This window comes from Syngnathus typhle, linkage group LG11, assembly GCF_033458585.1.
Source record: "Syngnathus typhle isolate RoL2023-S1 ecotype Sweden linkage group LG11, RoL_Styp_1.0, whole genome shotgun sequence".
NCBI lineage: Eukaryota > Metazoa > Chordata > Actinopteri > Syngnathiformes > Syngnathidae > Syngnathus > Syngnathus typhle.
The window spans coordinates 936,993-957,625 of NC_083748.1; the positions used below are offsets into that span (position 1 = coordinate 936,993).

General features: G+C 45.3%; 1 protein-coding gene across 8 annotated transcripts; it reads right to left on the reverse strand.

The window, feature by feature from the left end:
• Positions 1-5,797: 5,797 nt before the first annotated feature.
• On the reverse strand, positions 5,798-13,184 carry nicn1 (nicolin 1). 8 transcript variants are annotated; one of them, XM_061291881.1, is made up of 9 exons: positions 13,047-13,167; positions 12,800-12,915; positions 12,517-12,570; positions 7,743-7,895; positions 6,889-7,071; positions 6,675-6,788; positions 6,489-6,557; positions 5,995-6,105; positions 5,798-5,924 (listed from the first exon to the last, which is right to left on the reverse strand). In XM_061291881.1, exons 4-9 carry the CDS (start codon positions 7,884-7,886, stop codon positions 5,883-5,885), a joined length of 663 nt encoding a protein of 220 aa, XP_061147865.1. In that variant the 5' UTR covers positions 7,887-7,895; positions 12,517-12,570; positions 12,800-12,915; positions 13,047-13,167; the 3' UTR covers positions 5,798-5,882. The 8 variants fall into 8 exon arrangements, with proteins under 8 accessions (XP_061147865.1, XP_061147860.1, XP_061147859.1 ...); XM_061291876.1 differs by having other exon boundaries at positions 7,743-7,892; positions 12,521-12,570; positions 12,800-13,176; XM_061291875.1 differs by having other exon boundaries at positions 12,521-12,570; positions 12,800-13,176.
• Between the last annotated feature and the right edge of the window lie 7,449 nt (positions 13,185-20,633).

Consider the following 20,633-nt stretch of genomic DNA (forward strand, 5'->3'; position numbering starts at 1 on the left):
ATAATGTACAGATTCTGTGTATGTGTGATGCAGAGTCCAGTTTAGAGTTCAACAGATTGAATGTTCAACAGTCTGATGACAGCAGGGAAAAAGCTGTTGCAGAACCTGGTGGACCTGCAGCGAAGCTGCGAAACCTCTTCCCAGAGGGCAGCAGGGAGAACAGTCCATGGTGGGGGGGTGATGGGTCATAGATGATGTTACGGGCTCGGGACACGCAGCGCTGAGATGAAATGTCCTGAATGGAGGGAAGAGGAGCCCCGATGATCCTCTCTGCTGTCCTCACCACTCTCCTCACGTTCTTCCAATCGGAGGCGCTGCACCCTTCACACCACACAGAGAGACAGCTCGTCAGAATGCTCTCTATGGTGCTTCAGTAGAACGTCCTCATGATGGGTGGGGGAAGGTGGGGTCTCAGTGATGCGGTGTTGGTGGACCAAGATAGATCCTCACTGATGTGGACCCCCAGGAACCTGGCGCTGCTCACTCTCTCCACCACAGCACCGTCGATGGTCAGCGGCAGGTGTTGGGTGTGACCCTTCCGGAAGTCCACAACAATCTCCTTGGTCTTGTCGACGTTCAGCAGGAGGTTGTTGTCCCTGCACCACGGGGTCAGAAGGTCAACCTCCAGCCTGTATTGAGTCTTGTCTCCCTTGGTGATGAGACCCACCAGAGTCGTGTCGTCAGCAAACTTCACTACGCTGTAGGTTGCAGTGCAGTCATTCGTCAGAAGGGTGAAGAGCAGCGGACTGAGCACGCAGCCTTGGGGGCCCCCTGTGCTCAGCGTGATGCTGGCTGAGATTTTGTCGCCAACACCTACCACCTGTGGCCTCTGACAAAGGAAGTCCAGTAGCCAGTTGCACAGGTAGGTACTGAGGCCCAGCTTGTCAAGTTTGCTGATGAGGCGTTGTGGCACAATGGTGTTGAAGGCAGAACTGAAGTCCACAAACAGCAATCTCACCTACGAGTCCCTTCTCTCCAGGTGGGTGAGGGCCGAGTGGAGGGCAGAGCAGATGGCATCCTCAGAGGATCGTTTGCCCCGGTACGCAAACATTACCGTGTGTAAACTTGATTGTTTTTTGTCTGGTGTATTGTGAGGTGTATTGCTTAGTTCTGTGTGTTATTGAAGTAAAAAAAAAAGTAAAAAAAAAAAAAAAAAAACGGATCAGTGTGTGTGTTTGGGGGGGGGGGGGGGGGACGATTCGTTGAACGATTTGTTTGAACGATTCGTTTGAACGAATCATTTGAGTGAACTGATTCTAAAGGTTCAGTTCACTTAAAAGAACTGGGATGCACAACACTAGTTTGAGTGGTGAAGGCGTGCTGCACAAACACATCCGGCTAGAAACGACGCTTCGGCTCGTCTATCGGTCCAGGATTCACCGTTCTCAGAATTGGAGGGCGGCACAAATTCTCACGGGTAGACATCTTTTATAGAGTTCCTGTTACAATTTTCATCCCCCCTCCTCACCACCTGTCACTTTGCTTGTGACAAAAGGAGCCTTCAGAACTGAATTTTCTTCTCAATTTTTCATTCAAATCAATTCACTCAAATCATTCTCGTTATGAAAGATTTGATCACAAAACGTGTGGCTTTTTCTTAAATTAACACGTTTGACATTGCTATAGTGTCAGCTTTTAATTATATTGCGCTGTCATTTTAAAGCAAATTAATAAATGCAACAATATTAATTTGCTTTGAAAATACCTGAGTAATAAAATGGATGGATGAATGATGGTCACAATTAAGTATAATAACTCCTTTGTAATATATACTCCTTGTTGCATGTAATAGTACCCAAAAAGAGGAGTTTCTTTGCATCGAGGTTTATGCGAAGAGCTCGCGTAATTACATCGTTGCTTTTTGGTGAAGTAAATGAGTGTTCCGTCTGTACGACTGGTCTTTGAATGCACCCCGCTTCAACGGCAGAACGCGGATGAACTTAAAGACATCAAATGAGAATAATCCTTTAAAAAAATTAAAATTGACTGGCGCAAACGTGAGTTCTTCATGTTTTTATTGAAAACAACATAGTGCTGACGCCGTACGAGTACGGCATCGGTTTTTTCGCTTTCCAAACAAAGCGTGCGCGCTTCCGCGGCAGGGGGAACCAAATCGAGCACAACACCTGTTTGTTATACAGGACTGTCTCAGAAAATTAGAATATTGTGATAAAGTTCTTTATTTTCTCTAATGTAATTAAAAAAACAAAAATGTCATACATTCTGGAGTCATTACAAATCAACTGAAATATTGCAAGCCTTTTATTATTTTAATATTGCTGATTATGGCATACAGCTTAAGAAAACTCAACTATCCTATCTCAAAATATTCGAATATTTCCTCAGACCAAGTAAAAAAAAAAATTTAAAACAGCAAAACAAAATCAAACATTGTCCATTAATGCTTACTTGGTTGGGAATCCTTTTGCACGGTTTACTGCAACCAATGCGGTGTGGCATGGAGTCAATCAACCTGTGACATTGCTGAGGTGTTACGGATCCCCAGGATGCTTCAATAGCTGCCTTTAGCTCATTTGCATTGTTGGGTCTGGTGTCTTTCAGCTTCTTCTTCACAATACCCCACAAATTACGGGGTTCAGGTCAGGGGAATTGGCAGGCCAATCGAGGACAGTAATGCCATGGTCGGTACACCATCTACTGGTGGTTTTGGCACTGTGGGCAGGTGACAGATCATGCTGGAAAATGAAATCATCATCTCCATAGAGCTTTTCAGCAGACGGAAGCATGTAGTGCTAAAAAATTTGCATTTACTCTGGACTTGATGAAACACAGTGAACCAACACCAGCAGCTGACATGGCTCCCCAAACCATCGCTGACTGTGGGAACTTCACACTGGATTTCAAGCTACTTGGATTTTGCTCCTCTCCAAACTTTCTCCAGACTCTGGCGCCTTGACTTCCAAATGAAATACAAAACTTGCTTTCATCTGAAAAGAGGACTTTGGACCACTCTGGAACTGGACTCCAGCTTCAGTCCACTGTCTTTGAAGCTCCCCCAAATTCTGGAAGCGACTCTTCTTCACAATGCTGTTAAGGCTGCGGTCATCTCTCTTGGTTGTGGAGCGTTTCCTGCCACATTTCCCCCTTCCAACAGACTTTTTGTGGATGTGCTTTGAAACTGCACTCTGTTAACAGCTTGCTCTGAGAAATTTCTTTTTGTGTCTTACCCTCCTGATGGAGGGTGTCAATGATGGTCCTCTGGACAGCAGTCAGATCAGCAGTCTTCCCCATACTTGTGATTTAGTATACTGAACCAAGCTGCGTGTTTTTCCAAGGCTCAGGAAACCCTTGCAGCTGTTCCGAGTTAATTAGACAATTCAAGTGATTAGTTGAATACCCTACTAGTATACTTTTTCATGATATTCTCACATTTTGGGAGATTAAGCTGTATGCCATAATTAGCAATATTAAGATAATAAAAGGCTTGCAATATTTCAGTTGATTTGTAACGACTTCAGAATGACATTTTTGTGTTTTTGATTGCATTGCAGAAAATAAAGAACTTTATCACAATATTCTAATTTTCTGAGACAGTCCTGTAGATTTGCGGTGAAAAATACGTTTATACTCGCCATAGGCCTTCATTAGGACCTCTAACTCCATCGAGGTCAAATAATGTGATCTGTTTTTCCTCAGTCCTCATGGTGACTCGTGGTATCAGGGCTCCATTGATGGCTTTTTATAGTGGTTGTGCACGTGTGAAACTCCAGGTTGACATACTCAGAGTTGATTAAAGTAACTCAGATCAGCTGTTCTGGAACGGAACACTCAGTCACCCAGCTCAGAGTAAGTCAACTCAGAGTTCAGTGATAGATTCGGCCCTTGTGTTATCTGTTTATTTATTATTTATTCACCATTCTTATTATTTATTGTTTGTGCCTTCTTGTTTTTATATTGTGTCATTTACTTGTATGTCTATCGTGTAATATGTCTCGTCACCGTGGGATAGAGAAAACGTAATTTCGGTTTCTTTGTGTGTCTTGACATGTGAAGAGATTGACAATAAAGCTGACTTTGACTCAGAGTATGTTGAACCTGCTTTGTGAAATACCCCCCAGATCATTTTGCTGGCTGGATTACAGCTCTTGTCAACAAGATCATTTTTCATTGTTGGCTGGTTTCAACATAGGAAAAATGGCTTGCAATTCAAACAGCATTCCAAAATTATGTGATGTAATATTGCTGCCGCGACAACATGACGCGATGTGACCATGCTCAAGATGACCTTTTCCAGATTGATAGTGAGACTAAGAGATTAATTTATTTACGAGTTATTTGGGTTAATAAGCCAAGAATAGATTGACCCTTTTTTTTCACGAGACAACATTTCTTTAGGTACGTTACATATGGCAACATTCAACAACTGCATTTTCCCCCCTATCGTGTAGCCACAATGCAAACTGCCGTGGAGTTATTCGAGATGACTCGGTCTTATACTCCGAGGTGGCGGCAGAGCGTCATCAAAGTCTTACCGTTTTTTTCCGTGTATAATGCGCCCCCATGTATAATACGCACCCTAAAAATGGCATGTTGATGCTGGAAAAAAGCCTGTACCCATGTATAATACGCACCCAATTTAAAAAAAATAAAAACATTTAAAAAATTTTTAAGTCCCAATGATCGTCACACACGCAGGGAGGCAATGGGTCCCATTTTTATAGTCTTTGGTATGGTCTTAACTAGGCTGGATGCAATTTTTTTTGTTGGCGTTGATTTCTCCGACTGCCCATAAAGGCACCACCGCGATCAGTGCAGACGTGAAAAAGGCGGCTCTGTATGGGAGAGACGTTGAAGAGGATTAAAAACACACTTGGAAACCAAAACTTGCCCCTCGTCGTGACTCGGAGCCGCAACAAATGTTTCGGATTTGTGTAGGGTACATTGTGACAGCAAACGAGCAGGTGATCGAGCAAGCGTCTGATACGAGAGCATTGCGGTCGTATGGAGCGTGTTTGAAGTGAACAGCAGAGACGAAAGGAACAAGGCAAAGTGTTGTGAAATAAAATATTACCTGTAATACGCATTTTGTTATTTGCTGATCGAAACTGCTAATTAAACTGTGAATTGAAACTAATAGGAAGAAAACAACTCTCGCTCTTTATATAGCTGACGTGTCTTGCGCATCCGTTCTGCGCATCTGTAATGGCGGCCTCCGTACAATGGAGATTAAAAAACAAACAATATTTGACAATAACACACCATCAAGGATTGCACCATCGCATCAAACGATGTGTCGTCAATTATGAATTTTACTGACTAAGTGTGTTGGGCAGGATGGCTGAATGCGATGCGCGATTGACAACAAAGAAGAAAGGTGATTTCAAGTTTTATTTCGAGGGAGATTTGTCATGTCTCGTCCCCAGTTTTGCTACGTGTCTAGGTTGCCATGGTTTCTGTTCGCGTCGCCCCTCCCTTCCTGTGTCACTTCAATCAATGTAACGTGTTTTGTATTTAAGTCCTGTCTGCCCCTCGCTCACCGTCGGATCATTGCATGTGTTACTGTCATGATGTCTGTTTGGTTTCTGTTCCTGTCTTTGGTAATGTCACCCTGTCTTTTTGTTCCACGTCTTTGTCGGTCAGTCCTGTTGTTGTACCATAATTTTCTTAAAAATAAAATGAAAAAAAAATAAAATAAAAAAAAAATTGTACCTATGTATAATGCGCATCCCAGATTTTAGGACAATAAATTAGGTAAATTTCGCCCATTATACACGGAAAAAAACGGTATTTTGCTGGGGCGCATTTCCTGTGCAGCTCTGGCTAAGAAAAGGCAAGATTTGGTTTTCTTTGTATTTTATTGCCATTGGGCAAAAGGACACGTCCAGTACATCAAACATGAGCTCCACATCCAAAATTGTGTTTTAGGTCAGGGATAATAAATTTATATCATAACTGCCGTCCACCTACAAAAGAAAAAGCACAGCAACCATTAAGAATCAGCTAATTGCGCAACATGCGGTGTGATGGGCGTACATCAAAGCGTTCGACGGGGGCGGTGTGGCTCCGACTGCTCCGCGTGGTGACTTGACTCAAGGCCCACATTGGCTGCAGACGGCACGACACGGACGCAGCATCCAGCGAGCCCTGCGGGTTGCACGATCTTTCAAATCCGGCCGGCGCAGGGCGGTGGGCACCTGACTTAGGAGCCACAAACAAGCTCCCAAGAACTCACTTGACTTATCAGCCAGGCAGGAAGACCCGCTCCAAATGAAGCCACCTTGCTCCATATTTTATCGACTTGAAATGAGCGAGAAGGGGAATTTTCCACCCCGACGTGTACAAGAGAGTCCATGGCACAATGAGCAACAAGCTGGCGCTGCCCGTGTATTCAAGAAAGCAGGTTCAACATACTCTGACTCTATCACTAAACTCTGATCAACTGATGAGCAAAAAACCTCGCCCGCCGGTGTGCTCCAAAGTCAAGGTGCCCCCAAATGTGCAAAAGTTTGCGGTGCCGGCCGATGTACCTGCGTAGGCAACCGTCGCTCAACCAGGTTCAGAGCCGACAGCCAATCAGAGAGCTCGCCGACGGGCTCCTGCAACATTGTGGCAAACCTCTCAGCTGTGCGTGCACGCACACAAAGGAAGCTGGCATTTTGGTGCTGTTTGAGCCCAAAAGCATCAAGCAAAACATGGAGGCGGCCAGTACGTACGGGTTGGGCGCGAGGGAAGAGGCGCACGTCCTCCACGCCAAAGGTCAGCCAGGCGCACGATGGCTGCTTGAGGACCAGCCGTACGGACGACACGTCATCCGGCTCCATTCGCATCTGAAGACAAAGGCGGCACCAGCAGTGTCACAGCAGCGGGCGGCACTAGTGTTGCATCACTGACGCCACCGGATGGTGCAAGTACGGCGCTCGTGCTCACCTGCTTCCTGTCGATGCTGCAGTAGTCCTGTGCGCCGCTTTCCGCGTGCGGGTTGGTCATGAGGGGGCAGTCCCTGAGGGCCGTGCACCACCGGCCCCCCTCCCCCTTCCGGCCTGGGCTCCGCCTCCGCAGCCTCACGCTGACCAGGGCCGTATAGAAATTCTTAAAGGTGATGGTCTCGATCTGACGACATTGTCGACATGTTAGCCTTCCCATCGGCCTCGATTGGATGTCGTGACGACGGAGGTCTGCAAAGCAGCTGGACGCGTCACACCGATTGTTCACTGCCACCGGTGGCCATCTTGTGTTGCCCAAAGCATTGATTTGTGGCTCTGGTGGCCTTTTCGCGTTCTGTTCGGTCTGGTTTTGATTGTGAATCCAAATCGTCTCTCATGAGGTATGCCAATCTCCGACCGCTACGACGGCATCAGCCTGCATCACCGAAGCCAAGCCGAACGCGGAGTCACCAGGAAAAGTCAACCCGACAGCTACGAGTCAGCAGTCGGAACCGCCACTGGTCGGCTCTTTTCCCATGACTCCAGGCTTGCAGCAAAAGTCATCTGTGACAGCGGCGACACGACGTATGTGCTCAGTGAATATATCTGTAAGCGTATTTAATATGCACCAGAAGAAAGGGGCATTTTCGGGGATTGTCTTGTGTCAAGTGCTTTGTTACGACAACAGCTGTCGTGAAATCGCGATGTGAGTGGCGACTGCATGTCGACCAAAAGAAGGACACTCTTTTTCCCTAAGCGGCAAAATAAGCAAGCTCAACGCAAGATGGCTTCCAGCTTCAGGCGTGAGAGGCCACCAGCAGACCGACGACACGAGTCACCTCGTCATCTGAGACCTACGTTGACGGTTTTCCCCGGGGGCAGACTGGCGTCGATTACACATACGCCCGAGCAGGACACCTGCATCTTGCTGCCTCCAAAGTGAAGAAACACCGGCGGCTTCAGTGCGCAGGCCACGGCCCTCGTGACATCACTGGCGCTCATTTTTGCCTGCTAACAATCACAACCATTCTCAGTGGCCAGCACACAAATATTAAGGTGAGACATTCAAGTTGCGATTCCATCATTTATCGAGGAAAGACTTGGAAGGGGCGATGCGTTTGTGGGACTGCCTGAAATGTCCGTGCGCGGCATACACACTACCGAAGCTTGAGCTGGCCAAGAAGGAATAAACATTTTCTATCCATTCGCTTTCTAAAACGCCTCTCCTCACGAGGGTAAGCACCGTAAGCATTTTTGGCCTTCCAATGTACAAACCGAAATCGTTTGAAGTTGGAAATTGTGTAAAATGTCAATAAAACCAAGATACAATGTCTTGAAAATCCTTTTCAATCTATATTCAATTGAATACACTACAAAGACAACATACCGTTTTTTTTCCATGTATAATGCGCAAAATTTAACTAATTTATTGTCCTAAAATCTGGGGTGCGCATTATACATTGGTACAAAAAAAATATATATTATTATTTTTTTTTTAAATCCGGGTATGATACGGAGGCCGCCATTACAGATGCGCTTTCTTCTCTGCTGTTCACGTCAAACACACTCCATACGAACACAATGCTCTCGTATCAGACGCTTGCTCGATCATCTGCTTATTTGCTGTCACAATGTACCCTACACAAATCCGAAACATTTCTTTGCTATCGAGTTTGCTAGTGCATGCGCAGTGATACTGAAGGGCAGAATAACATCCGGTTGTTCCCAAAGATCTTTTTTCTGAAATAAATTTACGTTAACCGACTTAAGTAGAAGTCAAAATTTGGGGGCGTATTATACATGGGTACAGGCTTTTTTCCAGCATCAACATGCCATTTTTAGGGTGCGTATTACACATGGGGGCGCATTATACATGGAAAAAAACGGTATTTAATAATCAAATAATAATTAACTTAGAATTTCATATGCGTATTACAGGTAATATTTTATTTCACAACACTTTGCCTTGTTCCTTTCATCTCTGCTGTTCACTTCAAACACGCTCCATACGAACGCAATGCTCTCGTATCAGACGCTTGCTCGATCACCTGCTCGTTTGCTGTCACAATGTACCCTACACAAATCCGAAACATTTGTTGCGGCTCCGAGTCACGACGAGGGGCAAGTTTTGGTTTCCAAGGGTGTTTTTATTCCTCTTCAACTTCTCTCCCATACAGAGCCGCCTTTTTCACATGTCTGCACGTATCTTTCCTCTTTTCATCTGATCGCGGTGGTGCCTTTACGGGCAGTCGGAGAAATCAACGCCAACAAAAAAAAATACATCCAGCCTACCGTTTTTTTCCGTGTATAGTGCGCAAAATTTAACTAATTTATTGTCCTAAAATCTGGGGTGCGCATTATACATGGGTACAAAAAATTTTTTAATTTTTTTTTTTTTTTTTTAAGTCCCAATGATCGTCACACACGTAGGGAGGCAATGGGTCCCATTTTTATAGTCTTTGGTATGGTCTTAACTAGGCTGGATGTAATTTTTTTTGTTGGCGTTCTCTCTCTCGCTCTCTCTCTCGCACACACGCACACGCGCACACACGCAAACCGGATATCATACGGAGGCCGCCATTACAGATGCGCAGAACGGATGCGCAAGACACGTCAGCTATATAAAGAGCGAGAGTTCAGTTCTCTACCTAAATCCGTATTACAGGTAATATTTTATTTCACAACACTTTGCCTTGTTCCTTTCTTCTCTGCTGTTCACTTCAAACACGCTCCATGCGACCGCAATGCTCTCGTATCAGACAAGGCTTGCTCGATCACCTGCTCGTTTGCTGTCTCACAATGTACCCTACACAAATCCGAAACATTTGTTGCGGCTCCGAGTCACGACGAGGGGCAAGTTTTGGTTTCCAAGGGTGTTTTTATTCCTCTTCAACGTCTCTCCCATACAGAGCCGCCTCTTTTCCGTGCGCGGTGGTGCGTTTACGGGCAGTCGGAGACGATCATTGGGACTTAAAAAAAAAAAAAAAAAAAAATATTTTAAAAAGAATTTAAAAAAATTCATAAAAATTGGGTGCGTATTATACATGGGTACAAGCTTTTTTCCAGCATCAGCATGCCATTTTTAGGGGTGCGTACTATACATGGGGGCGCACTATACACGGAAAAAAACGGTAGTTAAGACCATACCAAAGACTATAAAAATGGGACCCGATCATTGGGACTTAAAAAAACAAACAAAAAATTTGGGTGCGTATTATACATGGGTACAGGCTTTTTTCCAGCATCACCATGCCATTTTTAGGGTGCGCATTATACAGGGGGGCGCATTATACACGGAAAAAAACGGTAAGTATAAAGTCTCCTTTGTAATATATACTCCTTGTAGCCTGTACCCAAAAAGAGGAATTTCTTTGCATCAAGGTTTATGCAATGAGCTCACGTAATTATATTGTTGCGTTTTGGTGAAGTGAAGTGTTCCGTCTGTACGACTGGTCTTTCAATGGCAGAACGCGGATGAATTTAAAGACATCAAATGAGAATAATCCTCTCTAAAAATTAAAATTGACTGTCGCAAACGAGTTCTTTATGTTTTTATTGAAAACAACATAGTGCTGACGCCGTACGACATGGGTTTTTCGCTTTCTAAATAAGGGGTCGTCACTAATTATTTGTGTTTAGATAAATGTCTGAGCTATAATGGTGTAATTAATGATTAAAACTTGAAAGTATCTGTTTATTGTATTCGTTTATATGTTTAATAAAGACAAAGCCATCACAAAACAGTTGTAATTATTTAGATTTTGATCTAAATTAGCCTCGAATAAAGACTAAGCAGTCACATGAATTAACAGAAAAAATGGACAGCCGGACTCGGACTCATGGTCAAGAGGCCGAACTCGGACTTGGTGCAAAAATCCGACCGAGTCCACAGCCCTGATTTTGAGTTATTAGCTAATAAATCAAAAGTCAAAGTCTGCTTTATTGTCAACTTCTTCACATGCCGAGACACACACAGAGATCGAAAACACGTTTTCTCTATCCCACGGTGACGAGACATATTACACGATAGACATACAAGTAAACGACACAATATAAAAACAAGAAGGCACAAACAATAAATAAGAGTGATAATAAATAATAAATAAACAGATAACACAACAAATAAGAGGAGCAAAACGGAGCCAGTGTGCATACAGCAGACAGTAAGCAGAGCGCAAAAGTACAGGACGCTACGGAGAACGAGGAAGCGAGTTCAGGATCCTAACAGCCTGGAGTATGAAGCTGTTTGAGAGTCTGGTGGTGCGGGAGCGCAGGCTCCTGTACCTCTTCCCAGAGGGCAGAAGCTCAAACAAAGAGTGAGCGGGGTGACTCACATCACTCACAATCGTGGTCGCCTTGCGGGTGAGATGGGAGGTGTAAATGTCCTTCAAGGAGGGGAGCGAAGCACCAAAAGTCAAAGCTCTCAATTTACCGGTCGATTTACGCTCCTACCTTCACCTATGGTCACGAGCTATGGGTCGTGACCGAAAGAACGAGATCCCGGATACAAGCGGCCCGAAATGAGTTTTCTCCGCAGGATGTCCGGGCTCTCCCTTAGAGATAGGGTGAGAAGTTCGGTCATCCGGGAGAGACTCGGAGTAGGGTCGCTACTCCTCCACGTTGAGAGGAGCCAGATGAGGTGGCTCGGGCATCTCATCAGGATGCCTCCTGGACGCCTCCCCGGGGAGGTGTTCCGGGCATGTCCTACCGGTAGGAGACCCCGGGGACGACCCAGGACGCGCTGGAAAGACTATGTCTCTCAGCTGGCCTGGGAACGCCTTGGGATCCCCCGAGATGAAGGGGCTGGGGAGAGGAAACTCTGGGAGTCCCTCCTGAAGCTGCTGCCCCCGCGACCCGACCCCTGATAAGCGGAGGAGGATGGATGGATGGATGGATGGATGGATGGATGGATGGATGGATGGATGGATGGATGGATGGATGGATGGATGGATGGATGACTCAAATATTGGTGATCTTGTTGAGAGTCTCACATATTTCTTTGCTATCGAGCTTGCTACTGCATGCGCAGTGATACTGACCGGCAGAATAACATCCGGTTGTTCCCAAAGATAATCTTTTTTCTGAAATAATTTTACGTTTACGGACTTAAGTAAGAGTCAAAATTTGGGTGCGTGTTATACATGAGTACAGGCTTTTTTCCAGCATCGACATTTAGAACAGTTAGATAAAATATTAGATTTGGTGAAAAATTGTTAGGATGATTGAAGACCACGTTTTAGGTCTTGTCTTGTAAATAAAGCCATAACATTCAAGTCCAAGATGTTCGACTTTGATCGTTTTGTAGTGTTTTACAGTCATGGAGTCATGACTTTGAGAACTATTCATCTCATACAGAAAGGTCACAAAGGGCTTCACAGTTGACAAATATTCTCGACGGCCTGACCATAACCCCAAGGAGGGCAAGGAAAACTATTAATTGAGGAAGTCAGTGTCACGTTCCGTTCATTTTCATGCCGAACACTTTGCACGATCGGATTGCGCCGAAATGTCGCACGAACGCAACACAAGGCCATTTTCAGTTTGCGTTGCTAAGTGCTAATAGCGGGTAGGTGCCCGTCACGACGTCCCGAATCGACGTAGCCCTCGCTCAAAATGAAAATAACCTACGTACTCACGTCTCTTCCGTCCTGCGCGTGTTCGACGACCACGGACCATCCCGAAGCGGCTGTCAAAAGAGAAAGGCGGGGGGGCATGAGCACGCTCGCGAGCATGGGTTGCAGCCGGACTGACTTCCGGTCTCGTGTAACCATGACGACTGAGCCTCGGCCTCCAAACGCTCAGTCTTCACACATTCACGACGGCATGGCCGCGGACGGTAGCGCAAAGCAAGTTGAATTCCTTGGAAACAAATACATAGCAGCAAATCAAAACCACGTAAATGGCAAACGACTCACTTGGTATTGCGGATGCGGCTCCTATCGCCCTGGCAATTAAATCCAAGATCCTGCAGCAGTTGATCAACTTTCTCCTATGAGGTTTGAGTCGTCTCGTCCCGCCAAGACGTTTTGCTCTCAAAGTTGCCATGGAGCATAGTGAAGCAGATGTTTCCAAAAAATAAAAAATATTAATTTGGCTGCCACTGCAACATTAAGCACAGTCTGAACATTTACACTCTGCTTAGAAATACAAACTGTTCTCAACTAAAATGCATCGCTTAGGTTCTCCTCCTGCTCCTCCTCCGTCCTCGTCTTCTTCACCTCCTGCCACTCTTTGTTTTCACAACCAGGGCACGTGCATGTTTGAGGAAGAGTGGAGAGGCAAAAGGCAGCACTCAAGTGTGCGTGTGTGTCTGTGTGTGTGTGTGTGGGGGGGGGGGGGGGGGGTCGCGCACACACCCACTCACATGGGTGGGGGTGAAGGAGGGAATGGGGAAGAAACACGACTTGGGCCTTGCTTGCATTCAAGATTCAAGAGTTTTTATTCGCCATGTTTGAGCATGCCAAACAAGGAATTTGACTTCGGTAAATCACACCCTCTGTTCAACATTTAGGTGACTAACAACACTCAGGACGTGAAAAATGGCACATATTCTCAAACATCCCCTGATCTTAAACTCCCAAAAGGGCAAGGAAAAACTCAAAACTCCAGCTAGGGGAAATGAGAAACCTTGAGAAGAGACCACAGATGGGAAGGTCCCTCTTCCAGGATGACCAGGCTGCAATGGATGAAGAGAGGACACTGGGTGAGAAGGGTCTGTAGAGATGTTCCTTGCATGTTTCCTGGTCCTGGACAGGTACAAGTCTTGGATAGATGGGAGGTTGATTCCAATGATCTTTTCTGCAGTCCGGATTGTCCGTTGCAGTCTGTGCTTGTCTTGTTTGGAGGCCGATCCGAACCAGACAGTGATGGAGGTGCAGAGGACAGACTGGATGACGGCAGTTGCGGCAGGTTGAACTTCTTGAGCTGTCTCAGGAAGTACAGCCTCTGCTGGGCCTTCTTCCGGACAGAGTCTATGTGGCCGGTCCATTTTAGGTCCCGAGAGATTGTGGTTCCCAGGAACTTGAAGGTGTCTGTGGAGAGAATAGTATTACTGCGGATAGTGAGGGGTAAAAGTGGTGAAAGGTCTCGCCTGAAGTCCACTGTCATCTCCACGGTCTTGAGCTGGTTCAGCTCCAGGTGGTTTTGGCTGCACCAGTGGACCAGCCGCTCCACCTCCTGTCTGTACGCAGTCTCATCACCGTCCTGGATCAGTCCGATGAAAGTGATGTCGTCTGCGTACTTCAGGAGCTTCACAGGAGAGTCACCTGAGGAGAAATCATTGGTGTAGAGCAGGGGTGTCCAAACATTTTGCAATGAGGGCCAGATTTAGTAAAGTGAAGGGGCCCGGGGGCCAATATTTTTTTCAGACATTTTTTAACTACAAAAATTTCAGGCAAATACACACTGTTATAAAACAAATTTCATTGTCACAATTGTCTTTATTTTTGAAATGACAAAATAACCAAATATAAGCCATTCAGGCAGATGTGAACAACTCTAAAAACACAAATTCTGCCTTTCATTCATATCTGAAAAGTCAGATAACATTGAACAAACTGTTTGAAACACCTTACATTTACATGAGTTTAAAATTGGCATTTTCACTTTGATCGTGACTTTTCCCTAATCAAGTGGCCTGTTATTTAAGAAAAAACAAAAATTAGGTAAACCTGAAACCTGTGGACCTAATGGAGTGTCCGAGTGACGTCACAGATCCAACAGCCAATCAGGAGGTACACCTGTATATGGGTGTGTACTAGGGGTGTAACGATTCATCGATACACATCGATTAAGCGATATAATGCTCTACGATTTATTGGCATCTATGCTAAACGTAAACATTGATTTATATCGCCGTGTTTGACCTCGGACATTAGACGCGACTTTATTTTGAAATCCAGTTCATTGTTGCTTGCTTCCTCTTTCCGGGAGCAGTGCGCGGCGTGTTCTGTTGTGAGCAGAGCCAGCACGTGAAAGGGGAGTCGACAACGAGTACGCGGCTCCTGGGCTGGTGCTATGGCTAGTGTCCAAAAAGACGAGGAAATTTGCTTCAAGTCATTCGTTTGGAAGCACTTTGGATTCCAAAGAAAAGATGGCTCAACGGACAAGACACGTGCAGTTTGTAAATCCTGCCATGCGGCGATCAAATATTCAGGGACCACAAATCTCGCTGCACATTTAAAGAAAAAACACGACATCAAAGTTCAGTGTTAAAATAAGCACTTTGTATACTACAATACTCTTGTAATTTCTTAAATAAAGAGTTTGCAGTACCTTGTTGATTTTGCGTATGAATTGTTATAAATCAGGATATTGTTCTATATTTTTTATTTAAAAAAAAAAAATCGATTGTAGAGCACTATATCGTGATGTTGTGAGATGCGCTCCACCAATTTATAGGGTCCAGTCTACGCAGGCTCCGTCTCCCTCCTTCTTGGGACCTTCAGCCAGAACGTCGGGGTGATCTGGACCTCGGTCTTTGCTTCCGTATCCGCAGTAGTTTGCTGAGCAAATCCCTATCTGGATCCGCCACCGAAAGAACAGCAGCACGTCCGGAAAAACAGCAAAAAACAGCACATTTTCTGCAACCTTTGCATTAGTCATTTGAGATGTTTCTTCTGCTCCTCTCATCACTGTTTTGGTTGCCCTGGTTACAGAGGCGTTGCTACACTAAAGGGAGGGAAGATTGTGTCTGTAGCAACGCTGATTAGCTAAGGAATGTAGTGTGGTGTGAATTAGCACTTCATTGTCGGCCCGTGACCCCCGCAGAATCTGTCCTCCTTCCTCAACCAGCTGTTCTTCTCTCATGGTTGGCTGACTCGTCCTCGAGTGGGATCAGATAACTTGAATTGCCGCTTTCCTGTGGAACAATGCAACTAAACCTTGGCTAGACTTTATCTACTTAATAAATTAACACACAATAATAATAAGTAACTAAACACTTCAACACACGTTAAGCACATGTAAGGTAACTGGTATGCAGTTCCTTAAACAAATATTAAGTAAATATAGGATAACTTGTACGCAACTACCTTAAACTGTATATAACATTTAACAAAGAAAAACAGTTCTGACCCACAACAATCTGTGAACCAAACCTACAGTTAGATAAAAGGAATGAAGTTTCTTTGAACCAAATAAGAACATTTTGCCTATGCAAATAAGCTCAGCTCAGTATTAGTGAAGGCCTCTTACAGGAACAAAAAGACACAGATAACATAAGGACAGGAAGGATACATATGGCTGACAGGGATCAAAAGACATCCCTGTCACTAAAGAAGAAGAACCTAGATCAGGGGTGTCAAACTCATTTTTTTCGCGGGCCGCATTGTCGTCATAGCTTCTTTCGGGGGGCCATTATGACTGTCAACCCAAAACAATGTATGAGCACTTCATATTATTTACAGTCAAAGCTACAAAAAAAATAACTCGTTTTCAAATCAGATGACTAAAAACTGGTCAAATATTTAAAAAAATAAAATAGAAGTGAAGACAATTTGCAATTCTAGTAATGACAAACGAATTTGATGCACAATTTGTCTTCATGGGCCACATAAAATGATGTGGCGGGCCGTATCTGGCCCCCGGGCCTTGAGTTTGACACCTGTGACCTAGATAAAAGGAAAGCCATGAACTCGTAAAGACAAGGCCTAAAGGTCTGGCAGGCCAAGGCTTCACTTAAATTATTCCAACATTTCCCCCCTGTTTATCACACATTTGCTCAACTTTTACATTACCAAAAACAACCACTTCTCTTGATTTTCAGTTGACGGATCACAAGTATGAGCACAAATATTTCCACCAAAAAGGATAAATGTTGCGACACCATCATTCGGAAACACACAGATCTGGGGAAAAGTCTGTAAACTCAAGTGCAAACTTGTGCATCATCATCATCTTTATCATCAACATGCTGGCGTTCAGACATTAGGCATACCCGGGCCATCTCGTCGTCCATGGGCGAGATTGCTGTAGTGATAAGACGATTAAACAGAGCACGGAGACATGGAATACAACAACATCCACACAAGATGAGTATAGCAGTAATTGAGGACACAAAGGCTTTATACTTCCCAAAAGCAGTCATCCACTTGTTGTGCTCTTTCATCCTCGTGTTGAGGGATTGCAAGCTTGCAATCACCTTCGTCAGGCTCCCATCAGGGGCGGTGTCATTCTGGATGAAGGTGCAGCATGTTCCCTGAACATCGCGCAGACCCTCCCTTTCCCAGACAACAACATAACAAGAGCATTGCGGTTCTGGATTGACATTAGGGAAGGCGTGGCTAGCTGTTCGTGCACTGCCTCAAGTCCCGCTTGTGTCCGTTTGCCCAATTTCTGCATGTTGCAATGGATGTAATTTATCCTGTCAACGTTCTTGTTCATCGTACACCAGCAGCAAATGGAGGACTCCCATCCCGCTGCAATTTGGTCAATTACCGTTTTTTTCCGTGTGTAGTGCGCAAAATTTAACGAATTTATTGTCCTAAAATCTGGGGTGCGCATTATACATGGGTACAAAAAAATTTTTTTTTTCTTTTTTCTTTTTTTTAGAAAACAAAACCAACAACAGGACTGACCGACAAAGACGTGGAACAAAAAGACAGGGTGACATTACCAAAGACAGGAACAGAAAGCAAACAGACATCATGACAGTAACACATGCAATGATCCGACGGTGAGCGAGGGGCAGACAGGACTTAAATACAAAACATGTTACATCGATTGAGGTGACACAGGAAGAGAGGGGCGACGCGAACAGTACACTTGTGTGACCTTAGCCAGCTTCCATTCATTCCTTGGTGTATTTTCATCCTTTATAATCACTATGTCATTGATCTTTGCATTTCTCTTCGTCTTGTTCCATTTTTCTCTCTGTTGTAGGTTCAACAGGTACTCTTTCTTCCATCTTCTTCAGTTAAGTATTGCACTCTACGCCATCTTTTCCGTAAGTACAGGTCTTCCTTCACAAACTTTCCAGGAGGAGACAGGACTATCGAGGATTTCATCGTCAAAATGTGATTAGGCGTTAGAGGCTGTGGCCCTGTGGGATCATTGAGAAGGTGAGTAGTTAGAGGTCTGCTGTTTATAATTGCCATTACCTCGTACAGGTAAGTCCTCAAAGATGAGCTATCCAGTGTTCGAGAAGATGGATGTCAGCACACTCCTAATGGTCCTGATGTGCGTTTCCCAGGCGCCGCCCATGTGGCTTGCAGAAGGAGTGTTCATCACAAACTCACAGCCAAGTTCTTTTAGGCTCTCTTGATCCATCTCTTTTACAGCTTCAAGGAACTCGCGTCTCGCACCCACAAAGTTCGTACCTTGGTCTGATCGAAGTTGTCGAACATTTCCTCGTAGAGCGATGAATGCGCGGAGCGCATTGATAAAAGCGTCAGTAGTCATGTCATCAAGTAGCTCCATGTGTACGGCGCGAGAGCACAAACAGGTGAGTAGCAGACCGTAGCGCTTTAACTCCTTTCTTCCTTCCTTGACGTAGAAAGGACCAAAACAATCCATCCCACAATAGGTAAAGGGAGGAGTGGTCTCCATCCGTTCATGGGGTAAGTCTGCCATTCGTTGGTTCTCCGTACACCTTCTGAACTTTCTACACTTGACACACTTGTAGATGTAGGATGACACCGCTTGACTGCATCCAAGTATCCAGATTCCGTTTGATCGTAGCTCATTCATTGTTATGCCACGTCCTTGATGCTGCACCCTTTGGTGGTAGTGCTGGATCAGTAGTGTTGTTATGTGGCTGTTCTTAGGCAAGACTGCTGGATGCTTGATGTGTCGATGCAGTGCAGCACGTTCCAGTCGACCTCCCGCCCTTAGGATACCTTGCTGGTCCAGGTAAGGGTTTAGTTTGGATAGTCTGTTGTCCTTGCTTATGTCCTTCTTAGTTTGAAGACCTTGTATATCCTTTGATAAGGTTTCTCTTTGGACAATGCCTATGATCGTGATTTCTGCTTCTTTTCTTTCTTCGAGACTCGTGGCTTCATTGATTCTTTCTGTCAGACCCTTGAGCTCTGACACGTCGTTTGAGTCTAGCGATGGCTTTGACTAACATCATCCAGCTGGAGAACTTCTGGAAGCGATCAAGCAGTGAGTCTTCCGTCGTCAAGGTCTTGCCCACGAAGGCCTTTCGAACTTCAGTGTCTTCTGCTAACATCTCTCCCACCTTGATGTCTCTGCTGGGAAGTTTTTCACGCCAGAGAAATTCGGGGCCAGTAAACCAGTTGGACTCGATGAGCTCTTTTGCCCTGAGACCCCTTGATGCGTGGTCTGCAGGGTTTTCTTCTGAAGCCACATATCTCCATTGACTGGGCTTGGTACTGTTCTTGATTCGCTGAATGCGGTTGGCCACGAATACATGAAATCTTCTGGCGTCGTTGTTGATATATCCAAGCACGACCTTTGAGTCCGTCCAAAAGATTTCCTGAGCATCTTCCATTTCCAACTCCCTTTTCAGCAGGTCGCTAGTCCGCACAGCATTAACAGCTGCGGACAGCTCAAGTCTTGGCACTGTAGTTACCTTCGTGGGGGCAACTCTTGCCTTGGCCATGACCAAGGAACAGTGGGTTTGTCCGGATGTGTCTATTGCTCTCAGGTAAGAACACTCTCCGTAGCCTGTGACACTTGCATCTGAGAAATGATGAAGTTCATATCTTTGGACCTCTTTGAAACTGTCAAGTAGGTAGCATCGTTGAATCTTGATGTCAGCGAGGTTCTGTAGGTCTAGGAACCAAGATTCCCATTGTGGCCGTAAATCATCAGGTAAAGGCTCATCCCATCCGATCTTGTCACGGCACATCTGCTGTAGTATTTGTTTTCCAACGAGAATGAAAGGTGCTACAAACCTGAGTGGGTCAAAAATAGAGGCTACCATCGACAACACTCCTCTTCTAGAGAGCGGACGCTCCTTGACCACTACTCTGAATTGGAACTGGTCGGAGGCAACACACCACTCGACACCCAGAGCCCTCTCAATCTGCGGCTTGCCTTTGGCTAAGTCTTGATTACGTACTATTTCAGCACACTCTTCTTTGGGAATCGATGCAAGTACTTTCTGGCGATTGGAGATGAACTTGTGAATTCGCAGCTTGCCATTACTGCAGATTTCTCTTGCTTCAGCGACTAACTGTATTGCTTCTTCTTCAGTTGTCACACTTGTTAGTCCATCATCCACATAGAAGTTTCTTTCTATGAATCTAATGGATGTTTCTTTGAAGTGACCTTGTCCTTGTGCAGCGATGTGTTTGAGGCCATAGTTTGCGCAGCCGGGTGATGAGGCCGCCCCAAACAGGTGTACTTTCATGCGGTAGACCGCTGGTTCTGACTGTAGGTCGCCGTCTTCCCACCACAGAAACCTCAAATAGTCTCTGTCCTCTGGTCTGACATGAAACTGATGGAACATGCGTTCCACATCACACATGATCGCTACTGGACTCTTGCGAAAGCGACAGAGCACGCCTACCAAGCTGGTTGTCAGTTCCGGTCCGGTAAGCAGGTGGTCATTCAGTTACATGCCTTGGAACTTGGCTGAGCAGTCGAACACGACCCGTATCTTCCCAGGTTTATGAGGGTGATACACCCCGTGATGAGGAATGTACCAGGACGGGCTTTTGTCAAGTTGTTCTTCTGTGACTTTCTCTGCATCTCCGCGTGCAATCATCTCACTCATGAAGGTCTTGTAGTCCTTCCGATATTGCTCGTCCCTCTCCAATCTCTTTCTGAGACACTTGAGACGGT